At 37.8% G+C, this 18,001-nt stretch overlaps 3 protein-coding genes and 1 non-coding gene across 9 annotated transcripts in view; 2 read left to right on the plus strand and 2 right to left on the minus strand.

The window, feature by feature from the left end:
* The window catches only part of ZDHHC20 (zinc finger DHHC-type palmitoyltransferase 20), a 58,598-nt gene extending 54,848 nt beyond the window's left edge, over positions 1 to 3,750 (plus strand). For 3 of the 6 annotated variants that reach the window (XR_005725625.1, XR_005725627.1, XM_040266798.1), the window contains one exon: positions 331 to 3,750. Coding sequence is in view for 1 of the 6 variants with exons in the window: in XM_040266798.1 (XP_040122732.1) it covers positions 331 to 338 (8 nt within the window). In the remaining 5 variants the exon portion in view is untranslated. The remainder of the gene's footprint in view (positions 1 to 330) is intronic. The other 3 variants (XR_005725626.1, XM_040266796.1, XM_040266797.1) reach the window with 3 other exon arrangements.
* Positions 3,704 to 4,832, minus strand: MRPL57 (mitochondrial ribosomal protein L57). The gene is made up of 2 exons (XM_040266802.1): positions 4,736 to 4,832; positions 3,704 to 4,629 (listed from the first exon to the last, which is right to left on the minus strand). The coding sequence occupies exon 2, from the start codon at positions 4,622 to 4,624 to the stop codon at positions 4,316 to 4,318; it is 309 nt and encodes a 102-aa protein (XP_040122736.1). The 5' UTR covers positions 4,625 to 4,629; positions 4,736 to 4,832; the 3' UTR covers positions 3,704 to 4,315.
* On the plus strand, positions 4,366 to 17,119 carry SKA3 (spindle and kinetochore associated complex subunit 3). The gene is made up of 9 exons (XM_040266795.1): positions 4,366 to 5,046; positions 6,920 to 6,981; positions 7,092 to 7,257; positions 9,044 to 9,443; positions 11,814 to 11,896; positions 13,751 to 13,836; positions 14,991 to 15,173; positions 16,536 to 16,666; positions 16,942 to 17,119. The coding sequence occupies exons 1-8, from the start codon at positions 4,944 to 4,946 to the stop codon at positions 16,662 to 16,664; spliced, it is 1,212 nt and encodes a 403-aa protein (XP_040122729.1). The 5' UTR covers positions 4,366 to 4,943; the 3' UTR covers positions 16,665 to 16,666; positions 16,942 to 17,119.
* On the minus strand, positions 15,663 to 15,734 carry TRNAE-UUC. The gene has a single exon. It is a non-coding gene; the product is annotated as a tRNA-Glu (tRNA).
* Positions 17,120 to 18,001: the final 882 nt, after the last annotated feature.

An 18,001-nucleotide genomic window follows, 5' to 3' on the forward strand; every position in this document is an offset into this window, starting at 1 on the left:
ACTGAGTGACTTCACTTTCACTGAAATTCCCACAGACATCCAGTAGCAATCTCCTTAGCTTAGGCCCGGGTTAACAGTAAGGGAAAAGTGTAAGCCTCTGCCTCTATTAAAATGCTCATGTGATGGCTTTAGGGAGACAGAGTCAGAGATCTAGCCCTTGTCTTTAGCTTCTAAAAACCTTTATTATTAAGAGCATATTAGTAGAATTAAAGTATTTCTTTCTTGTTATATTAGCAGCTTTATACCTTAGCCCAGAGAACTGTTTAATCAATCTTATTTTCAGAAATATAAAATCAAGTTTTAATAATTCAATTGTCTTTGGTTTTGTAGGTTTATAAAAACATATTGTGGACTGATATTTTCTGTTTTATTTGCAAGAAAGTGATCAATGGGATAAAATAATTGAAGTATAAATGAAGATATATTTTTTAAAAAAGGAAACCTTTGTACAGATTGCTGGATCCACAGAAGCACTGCTCCAGAGTGGGAAGATGCCTTAATCTTAAATGAGCCCATTTGTTCAGCATTGACTCACAGCTACAAGAGACTTCATTTTCCTTTGGAAGTAACATTTTCTCATAATAACATGAGATGCCATAATATGAACTATCAGGTCACATGTTAACATGACATATGCATTTTTTTGATACCTGGGTTACATTATTAGAGTTGTTTCTTAGTTTCCATATAAATTTTCACTCTAGAAACACAAGCTAAAAACTTAAGTACATCTAGGTCAGTATGGTGGCTGAAAGTGAATAATAATATGCAAATTACTGCTGCTTGTACTGTGTAAGAAAGAAAATAACTGCTTTTTTAAAAAAAATTTGGTGTTTGCTAATTTATAGTTAACTGTTTTATACTTTTCAACATTTTTAACAAAGATTTTTTTATTGTTGGCTATAAATTAACACTCAGAAGGATTTAGATACCTAAATATAATCATTTGGAGCACATTTGTCTAATTCATTGAAGGCTTAGTTCTAACCATTAATTAAACCATGTGTAGTTTTGTGCCCAAGGCTTAAAAAAAATTTGGCAGCAGAAGAAATTTTTTATTTGTGTTTGCTTTTAATGCACTTTTTTGTTGAACTTTCATGGATATTTATACGGGTAGGGAAACAAAGGTTACATGTGCTGTAGAAATACTGGACACAGTGAGATTGAGTTGAAGTGACTAGAAGAAAAAAGAAAGAGAAGCTATAAGTAAGCTGTTAAAATATGTTTTCAGAGTGTTACCTGCTGTTGACTTTCAAATTTCAAGTAAAGACTGAAATTTGCTTTGAAACTTTTTACATTAATCTTGTAACAGCTTAGACAGCAACTTAAAATGCATTTGAATGGAGGGTAAAACTGTTCAATATAACAGTTAACCCTAGCCACTGTCAAGAAACAAATTCTCACCTGAGCATTCAAAACTTCCGTTCTCTGAGAGGTGGATTTCACTTTTATATGCAGGATTTTAAATCTGACTTCCTAACAGCAACCCCTTTCTGCCTAGACACTTATTACCCCTTTTCCTTTTGAAGTCTAATCTACGTGACAGAAATTGCTGCATTAACTCTAAAGATTAGAATTCATATCCTATAAGGAGAAACAATGTACTGATGTTACTCCTGTTTATACTGTTTAGTCAAAACTAAAATGATTGATTGCTGCTGAAGTGGTAGATTTAACCAGCATCTAAAATATCCCAGTTAGTTTTCTCATCTGTAAAATGGGAGTGGGGGAAGGTCTGTTATAAAAGATTTGGATGGGACAACCTTTAATATTCTTCGGTTTCTAATTCTGCACAATACCTTACTTTACATTTGTCCAGCAAATATTTTTGGATGCCAAACAGTATACTAGGGATAGTTCTATAATTTCCTAATATAGCATAAATTTTATAGCCATCTATTGCAGGTTTACAGTTTAGAGGATTTGTCTAACTTCATGGGCTATATTACTAGATTTTAAAAGGAAGTAATTTTTTTTCCCCTTCAAACTAGAGGAATGAGTTAGCTTTGAAAATACAATTTAGAATACTATAATACGGCTTCTACCTTTATATCAACACGGTAGTCTTAATAATCTTGATTCTAGAAAATGTTTGAGAGTTAAGGGGTATCAGTTTCCAACCAGAAACATCACTTTAGTCTGGCAGTTTGCCTATTATAAGGAAATGGTAAATGTTTAAATGTATATGCCTGCTTTCAGAAATGTCCTCCTGGTACTTCTTATGGACATTTCTATATTCAAGTCAAAAGATTTGCATGCACCTGATTAACTGAGGAAACTTAATTTTCCCCTTAACCTATCTCGGTGCGTTTTGGTGTTTTTGTCTTTTTCAATTCTTTCAATTTCTGTCATTTAACATCATCTTTTTTAATAACATAGTATACACCTTTTCACAAATTTTCAGCTAAAGCCTTTGTTACCTTTGGTTTAATTAATGGCCAATGTCTGCCACGTTTTAAATAATAATTGACCAAGTTTATTCATACATGTTAATGACTATTCAGCAAGGGCCTGCAGTGGGATGGGAACCAAGGAAAGGCTGTCTCCTTGGTATTTCAGCTGCTATAGATCAGTGCTGCCAACCTTGGGGGTGAAATAGTCAAAGTGAAGCCCTGTCAAAATTTATTAGTAGGATCTTTGTTGTTTCAAGCACTTGAACAGTTGTGACATTTAAGGAAAGTAAAATTGAATTTCAGGTCTTGCCATTGCCCTTAAAAACAAATTAAGACAGGAAACTTGGTTTTACCTGGGTACGAACTGACTTGAATATTCAGTACCTGAGACATCTGACCACTGTCACTGTGCCAAACCAAAGAGCAGCTGCAGCTTAGTGGTCACTAAACTTGCACTGCTTACAAAAGCAGTTTCATCTTTGCATGTGGAATTTTTTTTTTAAATCCTTTTACATATTTAGTGGTTATGACCCAATGTATCCTAAGTTAATTGAACTTAGCTTAAATGAAATATGCAGTGTTTACTTGAATTTTATTTCTGTTGGAAGCAGATTTTGACTGTTTGTCCCATTGCTTAAATTACAGATTTTCAGTTATGTGAGATTTCCCTTCCATCATATTTAAAGCAGATGCATATAAGGGCTTAGTGTTAGGATCTGCATGGACAAATGACTTACAAATATGTTTTGCTTACATGTTGTTCTAAGACTAGCACTGCTATCAATGCAAAGTATTTTTAACTAACCTGTTGAGAAATTAACCATATTTTTACATTTCAGCCAAAATAAAGACCATATTTAATATTCTGATACAGCTAATATTAAACCTGAAATCATGTTTCATATGATCTGAACTGTATTTTCCAATTTAAATTTAAAATGCAATATAGATTCAGAAAGGTCCATATTTTTCTAACGACTTCACTTTATATTTTGTTGAGTTGCATAAAGCAGCAAGGAACTGTATTTGTATTAAAAGCTTCAGAAAGTGATTGAGTTTATCATATTTGTATGATTGCAGATGAGTCTATGCCCATAAGATGGACACTATTTTAAGGTGATCATTAATGTTTTTATATGAAAGAATTTGGAATACAGTTTGTTTTTACTTATCAAGTCCCATAAGTCTTGTATTTGTTTCTCATGAGTGTAACCCTGGACCATGACTTTGATATCTTTGCTTTTTTGTCTTTGGGTGGCCTAACCTACATTAACGTGAAAGTTGAACATTTTAAAATTTTTCTCCCGAAATCATGATGATGATTTACTTTATTAATAAATAAATTCCTGTATTTGAACAGTTGTTGTTATTGTTATAAACTGATATTTACAAAGTGAAAGAATAGCTATGATTTTTGCCATCTTGAAAATCAGGTAACATATAGTGTTGAGTTAGAAATAAGAATCTACTAATTTTCTACTATTATTTTCTAAATAATCTTCTAATAACCACAAGTATTGACTGTAACAAGACTGTAGCTTACCTAGGCCAAAGATATAGATGGATTTATCAAAAAAGCTTTAATTCAGCTTTTACTGAACATAATTTTCAGTTGTCCACTTTTAGAGGTAAATCTCGGTAGAAAACGTTATTTCCATGAGTCTGTTTAACTGAAAAAGCTCGTTTTTTCCATCTGCGTTTAGTCAATTATTGTTGACAGAGGTACGGCTGCGTGATCAAGCCCCAACAAGAATCTCACACTGACGCCCAAAAAGCACAGTTGGTAGCTTTATTGCGGCTTCGTAAAAATGACGTTTGTGTCGCTTGTGACGCAGGCCACGCTCCCACCGTCCCTCAGGGAAGAACGAGCCCCGACTGCGGGCAGTGGAGCGTGCGGGGCCGGAGGCCAGCGGGGCTCACGGTCAGGACCACCTCCTGGTGACGTTAAGGTGGTCGAGTTGGTCCTCCAGCCGACGGTGCGCGGGGAACTTGGCGGCCTGCGCCGCCTTGAGCGCCTCGAAGGCGGCCGCCCTGCGGGCCGCCGCGTGGCCACGCTCCTGCTCGGCCGAGAGGAAGGGCCGGCTCAGCCAGTAGTGGTTCTCCGCTTCTATCTCCAGGCGACGGATCATGTTCTGCTTCGCCAGTGCCGACACGGTCCGCGGCCGCCGGTGCTTCCCGATCCACTGCCGGCCGGGGATGCGGCCGCGGCACAGGAGCGCGGTCAGGAACATAGCGCCTGTCGAGGGGAAGGGAGGAGATGACTGCGCGCTGGACGCGGGAAAAGGGATAGGGGAGCCCCGCCGCCTCCCGCAGGCCACCTCGGCCCGCGCCGCCCCACTCACCAGCCGCGCGTCCAGGCCGCGCTCCGCACGCCGGGGAACGACGCCGGAAGTGGGATGCCGGAAGAGCCCAGTCCGAGCCGCTGCCGTTTCCTCGCGTGAGGCCTCACCTGTCGCGAGAAAGGCCGTTCGCGGCTACGGAAACCAATGGCGCTTCCGGCGCCGGAATTCAAACGGCCGTGAGCTCTGAGGCGGGGAGCCGGCCTCTCCTATGGATCCGATCCGAGGCTTTTGCGGGAAGCTGCGGTCTCTGGCCGTCACCTTGGACAGCGAGACGGCCCGGCTGCAGCGAGCGCTGGACGGAGAGGACAGCGGTGAGTGAACCGCAGGAGGGGCAGTGAAGGGTGTGAGTTGCCATCCCGGGGGGCGGGAGCGGTCTTCAAGTCCACAGAGTGTGTGTAATAAAAACACGACCAGAAGAGGAAACGTGTCGTTTCATAGCAGCTTCTCCGCATTGTTCTTCACACGTGGAGTGACTTTCAGCTGAGTTGAGTAGACCAGTCGTACCCGACTCTGCGACCCCATGAACCGCAGCACGCCAGGCCTCCCTGTCGGTCACCGACTCCCGGGAGTCCACCAAAACCCATGTCCATTGAGTCGGTGATGCCATCCAACCATCTCGTCCTCTGTCGTCCCCTTCTGCCCTCAATCTTTCCCAGCATCAGGGTCTTTTCAAATGAGTCAGCTCTTCGTATCAGGCGGCCAAAGTATTGGAGTTTCAGCTTCAACATCAGTCCTACCAATGAACACCCAGGACTGATCTCCTTTAGGATGGACTGGTTGGATCTCCTTGCAGTTCAAGGGACTCTCGAGAGTCTTCTCCAACACCATAGTTCAAAAGCATTAATTCTGCGCTCAGCTCTCTGTATAGTCCACCTCTCACATCCATACATGACCACTGGAAAAACCATACCCTTGACTAGACAGACCTTTGTTGACAAAGTAATGTCTCTGCTTTTGAATATGCTATCTAGGTTGGTCATAACTTTCCTTCCAAGGAGTCTTTTAATTTCATGGCTGCAGTCACCATCTGCAGTGATTTTGGAGCCCAGAAAAATAAAGTCAGCCACTGTTTCCTCTGTTTCCCATCTGTTTGCCATGAAGTGATGGGACCAGATGCCATGATCTTAGTTTTCTGAATGTTGAGCTTTAAGCCAACTTTTTCACTCCTCTTTCACCTTCATCAAGAGGCTCTTTAGTTCCTCTTCACTTTCTGCCATAAGGGTGGTGTCATCTGCATATCTGAGGTTATTGATGTTTCTCCCGGCAATCTTGATTTCAGCTTGTGCTTCATCCAGCCCAGCGTTTCTCATGATGTACGCTGCATATAAGTTAAATAAGCAGGGTGACAGTATACAGCCTTGACGTACTCCTTTTCCTATTTGGAACCAGTTTGTTGTTCCATGTCCAGTTCTGACTTGCTTCCTGACCTGCATACAGGTTTCTCAAGAGGCAGGTCAGGTGGTCTTTGGTCTCACTCAAATCGTCCACAGTCGTAGTGTCTGTATTTTCCCCAACAATTCGTATTGCCTACAGAAACACTAGTACTCGACACTGCTTTCTAATAAAGCAGAATTCTCCACCACTGACATTTGTATTAGGGGTTTTTTTTAAGTTTTTGGAAGAGTAGTTCAGATTTTGAAATTATTTTGTGTGTCGTAATTGTAATATGCCTTAAAATATTGCACCCTATAGGCACAGACTCCTTTTACTTTAATAATGTTGTCGATAGTTTTTCAGCCATTTCAAAATGTTTATGCTTGTGACTGTGAAAACAGTATATGTGTACAGCAGAAAGTTTGAGGTAATGGGAAAGTAGAAAGAAAATCTTTGCTACAACTTCACCACCAGAAGATACCGCTATTAATTTTCAATAATTTTTCTACTGTTCTTACTTTTCGCTGTTGTTTTGTTATGCTTGACTTTGTTTACATGGTTGAGATAATGCTATAAGACACAGAATTGTATGAGTGGTTTTGGATTTTTAATATACAGCAGAATTGCTTTCCATAAAGCTTTACCTGCTTATCATTGTAGATATGTTCACTTTGAAAGTTCATCAAAGTATATATTTCTGTACTTTTCTATATAAAGATTTTATAATTCTAAAAAATTTACTTTTTCTATTTTCTTATTTTTTCCTCCTTTTCATTGTTATACTTTTTCCATTCAATATTCGTATCGAAGACTTTGAAGACTGTCCAATGAGAGTTCTACATAACCTTAACTCAGAAGTACAAATTCTAAAGGTATCACTCCTACAATATTAATTTGTCATTTTTATGTGGTAATTTTTACAAAATTATAAATAGACTTAGTCAAATGTTAAATTAAAATGTACTTCGTTTCTTCATGAAAGGATGATGTCAACATTCTTCTTGATAAAGCAAACTTGGAAAGTCAAGAAAACATTGGTTTCATAAAAGCAACAAAAATATTGATGAAAAAGAATTCACTGGATATCATGAAAATAAAAGAGTTTTTCCAGAAGTATGGATATATTCCACGTGCCAAGAAAAATTCAGGTGTGAATAACTAGCCTTTTATAACATTTGTTTTAGTATTAAAGCAGCATAATTAACACTACTATAGGGTTGGCCATCGTTTCTAGTCTGATTCTGCCATTATGTGATAGACATTTGATCGTTATTCAGCAGTCCCTGTGTTCTGGATGCAGTGCTGATTGGTAGTGCAGTGTGAAGGCAGTCCTTGCTCTCCTTTACAAATGCTAGATAAGAACCAGTACAGTGCTGGATGAAAGAAGGGTACAAGATAAATCTACGTGACTTAAGGATAGCTGGTTGTTGGTTAGTTTTGACAGTAAGTAGCTGAGAGACCACCCTTAAGCCATGCTATTTCACTTTCTCGCTCTCAGTTTCTTCCTCCGTAGAATAAGAAAATTTGAGCTATGTAAATTTATAAAGTCCTTTTTAGTTATAAAATGCTGATGACGGGTAGGAGAGCATGGTGGTTTAGAATTTAGAGTCAAACTGCCTGAGTTCAAATCTAATTTCAGTACTTACTAGTTATATTCATCTTTGACCAGTTACTTTGTACCTCAATTTGTCATCTCTAAAGTAGAGATTTTGTTTGTTTTCTGACCCCGCCAGGGCCACAGCCCTGAAAGTGCTGAGTTCTGACTACGGGACCACCAGGGAAGTCCTATAAAGTAGAGATGTTTAATAGTAGCTACCTCTGAGGTTGTGTAAGAATTAAATGAGACAAAATTTGCTTAGAACGGGACATTGTATGCTAATCATCCATTGTTAGCTATTGTTGTTAGTGTTATACCCATACCTGTAAGGAACTTATTTCAGTATGCTTCAGTGTCTTCATTTCTGTTACTAAAATGATCTTTGTGTGTAAATAAAACATTAATTAGATTCAACAAATATGTACATACATATTGAGATATATGAAAGGTAAGTTAAACAGTCTGCATGATATAATGGAAAGAATTCAGTTGACTTTGGTGTGAACAAGTTGACTTTGGTTACTCAGAAACTTGTTCCACTAGTTACTATTACATGTAATAGTAATTTCTCTAAATTACTTTTCCTCACTAGGGAAATAGAATTGCTAATAAATACCTCCCTAAGAGGTAGTAATAATGGTGATGACTTTATTTTATTAAACTTATCAGTGACAGCCTTGTAATCAGTTCAGCAGTAGTTCCTCAGAATTAACAGAAAGCACAATGACAAAACACAGTTCTGAATCAGCAGCTCTTCAAGGGCCAAAAGCCAGGAAATCAAAGTTTTTATAACCTTTTTTATTAAATGGTGCATCCTTCAGATTTAATGTGTCGTGGCTTATGCACACAAAAACAAAATCCTGTCCTAGTTCATTTCAGCTGCCAGTTAAAACAAGGAACGTAATGTCTTCAAAGAAAAAGTGTGTGCCTTTTCACTTCCCTCAGTCTGTTGGATCTCTTAGTTGGTCAAGTAAATGTACAGCCTAAACTTACCCCTTTTCTCTGCCTTTGAGCCCAAAAGATTCTGACAGGGATCAATAAGGTTAGGCTTAAGAAATTGCAGTTTTGTTTGTGGGTACTGATTTTTCATCTTTGAACAGTTTACTTCCCTCTTCTGATGTATCATTAAGATGAATTATGGAGATATAAGCGATACATGTCAGAAAGTGAAAGGTACAGTTGAAATTAAAAAACAAGAATATTTTCTCCTTAGAAAATAAAGAGAGAGCTTTTGCTGATTGGGGACATATCAGATGGAGCTGTTTTATGTGGTTGTAGTATATGACATTTTCTAGTTTGATGTTTGACCAGAATATGACCTTGATTTTTCCTCTCAGTGGATGAGCAAGAAGTCACTGACTCTAAACCAGAGTCCAGTGAATGTGAACGTCCTGAGATGCCTGACGTGAAAGACAATTTGTTGGATTCTGCTGCTGCAGTCACTTCTGTTCCTGAGAAGTCACCACGTAGTCCACAACTTTCTGATTTTGGACTTGAGCGGTACATCGTATCCCAAGTTATACCAAACCCTCCCCAAGCAGTAAACAACCAGAAGGAAGAGCCAAAAATTTTAACTCCATTGTCCAAACACTCACTAGTAAAAACTCCAAAATGTGCACTAAAGATGGATGATTTTGAGTGTGTAACTCCTAAATTAGAACACTTTGGTATCTCTGAATATACTATGTGTTTAAATGACGATTACACAATTGGACTTAAAAATGTGAAAACTAACAGGTAAGCAGCTTTCTTAAAAGAAATATTTTATCTAACTTTCTAAATCTTTTGTATTTATTGATTTTTTTCCCCCAGAAGAAATCTCTCTCAGACAATACTTTCTTTCAAAGGTTTCCAGATACTTCATATTTCAAACCTCTGAATCACCAATTCCATCAGTAAAGTGTGAACTATTAGTTTCCTTTGTTTAGAAGAAATAGAAGATTTTGAATAAGAGCCTGAAAACACTTGGTATTTGATGGGATAGAGAAGAGAGGATAAAATAAAAACTAAAATTACTAAAACAAAAAAGGGATTGTTTCCATATGGAAACTTGGGAAGAAAAGAGGATCTAGGATAGAGCACAGATTTCTGATTTGTTGCCTGAGATGATTCTCAGGAACTAAAAGAATACCTGCAGCGTGGGGGTCCCTGGAGAAAAATGGTAACCCACTCCAGTGTTCTTGCCTAGAAAATTCCATGGACAGGAGCCTGGTGGGCTACAGTCCACGAGGTTGTAGAGTCAGCCACTACTGAACACAGCTTGGGGGTAAAGGTGTTGAGTTTCTTTATGTGTTGGTTTTGAGGTACTCTTAAGCTTAGGTATTGAAATACGAGTTTGAAGCACAGTGATGAATTCCATGCTACACTGAAGAGACATGGAGTGATCGGTATAGAAGTGGTAATTAATGTTAAAATGAAAATACCACATATCAAAGTACCACTCTTAAATGCATATCTTTAAGAACTGTAGTTATTAAAGAAGGAAAATAAACATTCAACTCAAAGTGTCAGAAAAAAACAATTGGAGAAAAGAGACAGGAGTATTTGGAAACTCATAAAATACAAGTTTCCTATGATTCAAAAAAAAGTAGGATAATTCCAATAGATGACAAGAATTTTATGAAATTAGACACCTGTTCTTCATTTAAATTGTTTAGTTAACTCTCAGTAAAAGGATATTTCATTAATGTAACAATGTTAATATCTAACTTAATGGTGAAGCTGTCACCATTATTAAACATCATTGGTTTTATTTATTTATTTTTTAACATTGTTCTTAATGTTGTAGCCAATGTAATGAGATACAAAACAGAAATAAAGATTACCATGATGTATTTCTAGGCCATGTTTTGTACCTGGGCAACTTGAGAAAGGCACAGCTAAAATCTGTAGAAGCTGATGTAAGATTTATTTTATATAATTATGAGACAACTACTTAAAATAATATGCATTCCTATAATTTATTATAACTAGTTGGTAAATACAGGGGAAAAGTCATTAAAATTCTCAACAAAAAAGTAAAATACTCCTGCAGTTGTATGTGAAAGACCTATATGAATAAAACCACTAAACATTTGTAAGTTAAAGGGAAAATTAGAGTGAAAAAGTATACCATGTTCCTTAGCAGAATGACTGAATATTACTAAGATGTTTAATTGTATCAAGTTAATTTATGGATATCATACAATTAAAATAAAACCTTAGGTTTTTTTTTTTTTTTCCTCTAAGGTGGAGCATAAGGGATGTGTGAGAAAACTATTCAAATGATTTGGAATAATATAAAGTAAGGATAACTAAGAAAATAATGAAAAATAACAGTAATGAGGGGATTTAACTTACTGGTTATTAAAATATATAAAGCTACAGTAAGTAAAACAGTATAAAATTGTGACAGAATGGACCTATTGCAGAAACAGCCAAGAAACAGCCTCTAATTTACCTAAGAATTTAATATATACTGAAGATGTTTTTCAAGTAAAGATTATTCAGTAAATTACACTAGGACAGTTTGTTAATTGAACTATTTTATTGTATTCAGTGATGTCCTTTTTTATAACTATATTTCAGACATCTGGGTAATTGGCTAGAACAACTTTAATAAGATGGCAGAGTCAGTCTTAGTCTAAAAAATGTTCTTAATCTCTGTCTCTATATTGGTATAAAATTCCACTTTAGGATTTTGAAGCCAAGAGCTAACAGTTTCTATATTTGAACCAAGGAATTGAACTCACAGCTTTCCTTGAAGTCAATTTTTTGTGTGTTTTTGGATTCTGTGGCATGCAGGATCCTGCTTCCCCAACCAGGGATCCAACTTGCACCCCCTGCAGTGGAAAAAGCAGAATCCCAACCACTGAACCACCAGGAAATTCCCTAACTCAAAGATTTTTAACCACTTCTAAGTCAAAGCTACCAATACAAAATAGTTTTTAACCTTTTTTGAGCTATGGATATACATTTAAAAAAAGAAAAAAGATTTCCATGGAATTTATCTTCCATAAAACATAATTGAATGTCCAGATTTAATGATATATAATAAGATTAAATAATTTTCCAGAGATTGAATATTAACTTTTTTTAACTCTAATATTTCCCTATGAATCACACCAGTGAGACCATAGAAACAGAACCAGTGCCCAATGATAATGTCTTTGCCACTCCTGGCCTCATAACCCAGCCGTTGGGAAAAAATAGTAAGTATGAACTTCAAGTTATTTCTCAGCTATACTCTTTCAAGACTATCTTTGTACAATAAACAGTCCTGTCACCTAAGATATTCTAATAGCCTTCTGCATCTTCTTGGTTCATAATACTGAATTATATAAAGTACCATTATATGAAGTACCATTCCATTCAGGTTCAGTATGATTTCATACAGGAGAAATACAGTTTTCTGTTTTTCATACTCTTCCTGATTCTATTCAGTGTTTTTGAGCTTGTTTGTTAACATTTTAACTTAAAATATAAATATTAACTCACCAATCTTTAATATAGAGCGAATAGTATGGTTTTTTTGTTTGAATTTAAATAGAGACCTTTAAAAAAAAAAAGGTTGAACCACTACCTCTTTCACACCACACTCAGAAATCAATTCCCAGTAAACTATAACTTTTTAGAAAATTATAATGGAAGATATCTTTATGCCTTCTGAAGTGAAATGGGTTTTCTAAAGAATAGTTTACTGACTAAAATTCTTCAATATATTATCAGCAATATCTTTTATAGAAGGAACAGAATGCTTAGGTTTATCCATTAATAATTTGGTTAAGTGTAAGCTTGTTAATAGAGCCATATTTTATTTGTTTCTTAAGGGATAGTTGTTGTTTAGTCATTAAGTCATGTCCAGCTCTTTGTGACCCCATGGACTGTAGCCTTCTGGGCTCTGTCCATAGGATTTTCCAGGCAAGAATACTGGAGTGGGTTGCCATTTCCTCCTCCAGGGGATCTTCCCGACCCAGGGATCAAACCTACATCTTCTGCATTGGCAGCCAGATTCTTTACCACTGAGCCACCTGGGAATCCCTTACTTAGTCTAGAAAATGCTAAAATGATACTATAGAGTGGCTGTTTTGGTGTACTGTCTCCAACATTGTTTGAATTCCTGTTTCTCCATCTTTCTAGCGTTTGATGATTAGACTAGATAAAATTTTGCCAGTTTAATCATTTTGCTAACATATTTACTTTTCTCTCTGGTATTTAAGGTTTCTTTCACACTTTGTTACAGACAGCAAATCTCTCTTTATGCATGGTTTCTAGGATCTCTTTTTTTGTTCCAATGGCTGTTTTTCCATCCCTGACTAATCAAGTAACTTGTAGTTACTTACTATAGCTTTAGAGTAAGTCCTAATATCTTGGAAGGCAAGTGACCTTCCTTGACCTCTTCCTCCTCCTGTTTCATCTGCAGAAACTTGATTTTCCCATAAAGATCTTATACAATTTTTAATAGATTTATATGTAGGTATATTTTTGTTGCTATCATAAAATATATTCTTTTTCAAATATAGTTTTTATTGTTTGTAGAGCTTACTAGAACTGTTCATTTTTGTGCATTACATTTGCACCTTGCATCCTTGCTAAACTTTTATTAGCACTAATCCCTGTTGACTCAGATGGTAAAGAATCTGCTTGCAATGCAGGAGACATGGGTTTGATCCTTGGGTCAGGAAGATACCCTGGAGGAGGGCATGGCAATCCACTCCAGTATTCTTGCCTGGAGAATTCCATGGACAGAGGAGCCTGGCAAGCTACAGTCCATGGGGTCACAAAGAGATGGACACGACTGAGCGACTAACACTTTGAACTTTGAATGATAATTAGATTGTGAATATGACAGTTTTGTTTTTTTTTCCAGTCAAGTACACACTAAAGTTAGAATATTTTAAGTTATTTATATATATATATATGTATATATATACAGTTAAGTATATCACTATACTTTTGTGCCCTCATAATAATTAAACATAAAGTGCACAGTTGATTCTGACAAATTTTATAAAAGTTAAAGTCTTTTAGATCTGTATTTTCATGCCCTTGTATGTGTCTTCTAGATGCTGAGCACACACATTCTCCTTTGGCACCTACATTCTGCACTCCTGGTTTGAAAGTCCCTTCTACAAAGAGCAGCACAGCTATGGTAAACATCCATCCCTAGTGAATCAGACATACTATTTCCAGACTCAGTCAGTCTGTTTAGAATACATAGGCTGCAGTAGCCTTAGGGAGTGTATTTAGTATTTCCAGAGGATCATTTGGCAGCATGTATCCAGAGCTTTCCATTTTTCTCACACCCTTTAACTAGAATTTATTCTCAGGCATTTTGGGACAGAGATTTATAACAGTAAAGGTATAGCATTATTTATAAGAGCAGAACATGGGAATAAATGTCAAATGATAAAGGGGGAGAAAAGCATATTAAGGAAATCCATAAGATCCAGTGTCATGTGGCAAGCATGTTTTAAAAAACAGATAAGAACATAGAATGTCTTCAAGAAAACTTTAACGATATGGACAGTGATATGTATGTGTATGTATACATGTACACACATACACATATATTTTAAGGAAGAATAATGGATAGAAACACCAAAATGGGTGATTCTTACACCTTTTATTCCAAAATTTTCCCAGTGAACAAATGTACTATGTACGCAAAATCTCATCCCTGTGTCAAGTTGGTAGGCACACTTAGACAACCAGTCTGGTAGCGGGGGCCATCAGCGGATCCTCCAGCAATGATGAAAATGGTCCGTACTGTGCTCTCCGGCTGGGAGTCAGCTTCTGAGCACATGAAATGTGTCTGGTGCAGCTGAGGCACTCACTTTCAGTTTTTTTAATTTTATTAATGTATAATTGCACCATGTGCCTTGTGGTAATCCACTGTGTTCCTGGCCATGTGGAAGGCACCCCCTCAGTGTTCCCTCTGCCCCTGGGGAGACAGGCCAGCTCAGTGGGCATGGGCCACTACCTCCCTGGCAGAGCTCATCATCGCTGTGACTCTGGCTTGGCCAGGATAGAGTTGCCCGAGTCTGGGCAACTAAATCCGGCTCAGCCAGCCAGTCTGCTTAGACTGTACGTGCAGCCCTCCCTCAGCCCTGAGTAATGAACATGGTACTCTGTCCTCCCCATGCCCTTTCTTTGTGTCCTTGATTGTATTTCGTTCTCGGTCAGGGAAGCGGGGGTTACTTTGGGCCTCCTTAGAGATCCCAACAGAGCTAACAATTGATGAACAGTTTTTATCACTATATTACTTTATACCCCATAATTTAATGATTTCTTTTTATTCAATAGGTATCCACAAACAGTTCATCGAATGACTTAGAAACGAAAGAAAGTACATCATTAGTTTCAAATTCAGACAAGTGCTTTGAGAATTTTGCAGAACCCTCTTCTCCTACAATTTCTTCTTATGAGAATCTGCTCAAAACACCTACACCTCCAGAAGTTACTATGATTCCAGAAGATATTCGCCAGGTTATTTTTCTAGGCTACTGTTTTGGTTTTATTTTTCCTGCAAAAACACCTGAAATGGATACAAACTGTATTATTTATCAGGCTAATGTGCTGATATGGATCTAAATCTTAATTCTGGCCTGTTAAGGCCATCTAAGCTGGCTAAGGCTCTTCAGAGCTGAGCTGTGATATCACTATACTTTTGTGCCCTCATAAGGCATTTTCTCCTTAATTTCATGTTCTTAAATGTATTCTTAAAATATTTTCTAATGATTGTTCAAATGTGATCACCTTGGTAACCATGTCTCCCCTGAGGTTTCTGGCAAGATCAGAAATGTCATTTACCCTTCGGTTCTCCATCATTGGAGAACCGTGAATAACTTGGATCAGGGTTTCTTGAACTTGAGACTTCCAGATGTCTTGGACCTCAGTTTGAGAAGCACTTGTTTAAATATGTTAGAATATCTGATTCTTTTTTTTGTGACCTTCACATGGCTTGCAGGATCTTAGTTCCCTGAGCAGGGATTGAACCCAGGCTCCAGCAGTGAAAGTGCTGAGTCCTAACCACTGGACCACCAGGGAAGTCCCATAGAATATCTGATTATTTTTTTATCTGATTCTTTAGTACAACATAATGTACCAGCAGTCTGTTGGGCTGGTTTATAACAATTACCTATTCCACTAAGTAACCACTCTGATTCTTTGAGCATCCCCGCTTAATAAAAGTTAGTGTTCAGCAGTTATTGCTTAGGCAAATGGAATTCTTAACAACCATTCTGGAAACCTTCCTAGCTTATGGAGAAGGAGAATACTTGGGGAAGTACCCAAATGCCTTTGGAAGGGACTCATCCTAAGATATCAGTAAAGCATTTGCTTTCCTGGCATTATAATAAGTTGAGGAAGGAGCATTTCCTGTTTATAGCATCATACACAGTCTCCAGTTTGCCATAGTGCCTCCTCTCTTTATTTCTGTGTTAAAGGAGTGAAATATTGTATTTAACATATCAGCTGTTTATGAAAAATCATCGTTAATACTTCAGGTTCTTTGTATAATCTTTCCTTTGAGCATTTTTATCTATCTTTATCAGCATCTGCTGATCTTTCCTTTGAGCATCTTTGTAAAGGCTTGATTTGCTCTTGGGGCTGCCCTGCTGCTTGCTTCCTTTGACCTGTGGTACATTTAGCAGCTTTCCAGCCTGTATGCCCAAGCTCACCCTCTAACATCTCCATCTCTTCTGCGCTGTGGAATGTCTGTGCTGCTAAACGTTCTGCTTCAAATAACCCATATCTTCACATTTTCCTTGACCTTTACTGACTGTTTTATAAAGGCTTCAGATTTATGTTGTTTGTATGACGTAGTAAAAGGAATTTGCTTTCTTTTAGATTTTATCAAAGTACAACTCAAACCTAGCATCTCCAGGAGCAGTTAGAGCAGTGTCACCCATCAACGTGTTCCTTCCTCGGCATGGAGGACAGAATATGCGAGATGCCAGCAACAAAGAAAACTGGTGAAGGTGAGTATGTTCCCGTGTTATCTGAGGAGAACATTGAAATGTTCACATTGGGATGGCAAGTAAACACCTGAAGTTGACACTTGCAGCTTAGGATACAACCCAGAGCTCGTGATCCCTGTCTCCAGCTCCCACACCAGCCCCCTGGACGATGTCGCTGGGAGTTCATTTCCAATTGTATTATGAATGTGAAAACAGGCCTTCAGTGTCCTGTCATTTGTCTTGTTGAAGGCTACTGGTTATATCCAACTGATATTTTTTATTGTATTTTCCTACAGAAATGATAGTGGATCCATCCTTGTATTATGGAAACTGAACAGAATGAGATGAACGCAGATCTGGTCTCAACTTTGTTTTCAACATCCCTACATTGTCCCCCTTTTGAAAAACCAGTTCATGTTAAAGATGAGTATGGACACTAATAGCATAAAGTGCTTTTTATTAAGTTTGATTTAATCTAACCTGTCTTGTATAGTTCAGCTGCTCAGTTTTGAAAGATCATTACTATTTCACCAATTTCAAGTTTACCCTGCCTCATGGAACTGTGTGGTTTAAGTAATATTAGGAAGCAGGATAATTTTTGAAATTTAAACATTACTGTTTGCCACTCAAATGAGGCCACCTTCAGTCTTCTCGGGGCTGGACAGTTGGTAGAGCTGGGCTTCTTCCTTAGGGCTAGGTCTGCCTGTTGTCTCCTCACGATTGTCCCAAGTCTTCTACACCTTTTATTTTAAAAATGTTCTTTCAGACACTGCTGTTTACAAAAGACAGCTTAAACTGATGTAGGAAAAGAGGAATATATATAGGCCTAGGTAGCTATACTGAAGTGGGTGTCTCAAACATTTGGACTTAAGACACTTGCCTGCTGTCATGTCAGGATGGGTGTTTTCCTCTAACTTGTCAGTTTCATGCTCTCAAATCAGCTCTTCCCAGCACATGACTGCAACTTCCCCAGACCCCCATCTAGCTCAGCACCCAGTAGAGCCCAAGCCTCACCCTCTGGAAGATCCTAGGCATCCTCCTGAGTGGGTGCTCGTCTCTGGACTCTCAGCTATGCCTGTGGACCAGTCTCTGAGAGCGCCAGGCTGCCCTGTCCATGGAGCCCAAGAGCATTATGATGTAAGTCAAGCTGATTCAGCAAAGATTATACTCTTTTATGGTTGTGCCTTGAAAGTCAAATGGGAAGATGCGTCACGTCGTGTCTCTTCGTTTCGTCAGAAGATTGTCACTGAAGAACAACTTATTCTTTGTTTTAGGAACTACTGAATAGTTATAATTTAAATTTTGCTAAATAAAATGTTAAATTCAAGATACTTAATCTTGCTTTTCAAGGGAAGC

The sequence above is a fragment of the Oryx dammah genome, unplaced genomic scaffold (genome assembly GCF_014754425.2).
Source record: "Oryx dammah isolate SB20612 unplaced genomic scaffold, SCBI_Odam_1.1 HiC_scaffold_24, whole genome shotgun sequence".
NCBI lineage: Eukaryota > Metazoa > Chordata > Mammalia > Artiodactyla > Bovidae > Oryx > Oryx dammah.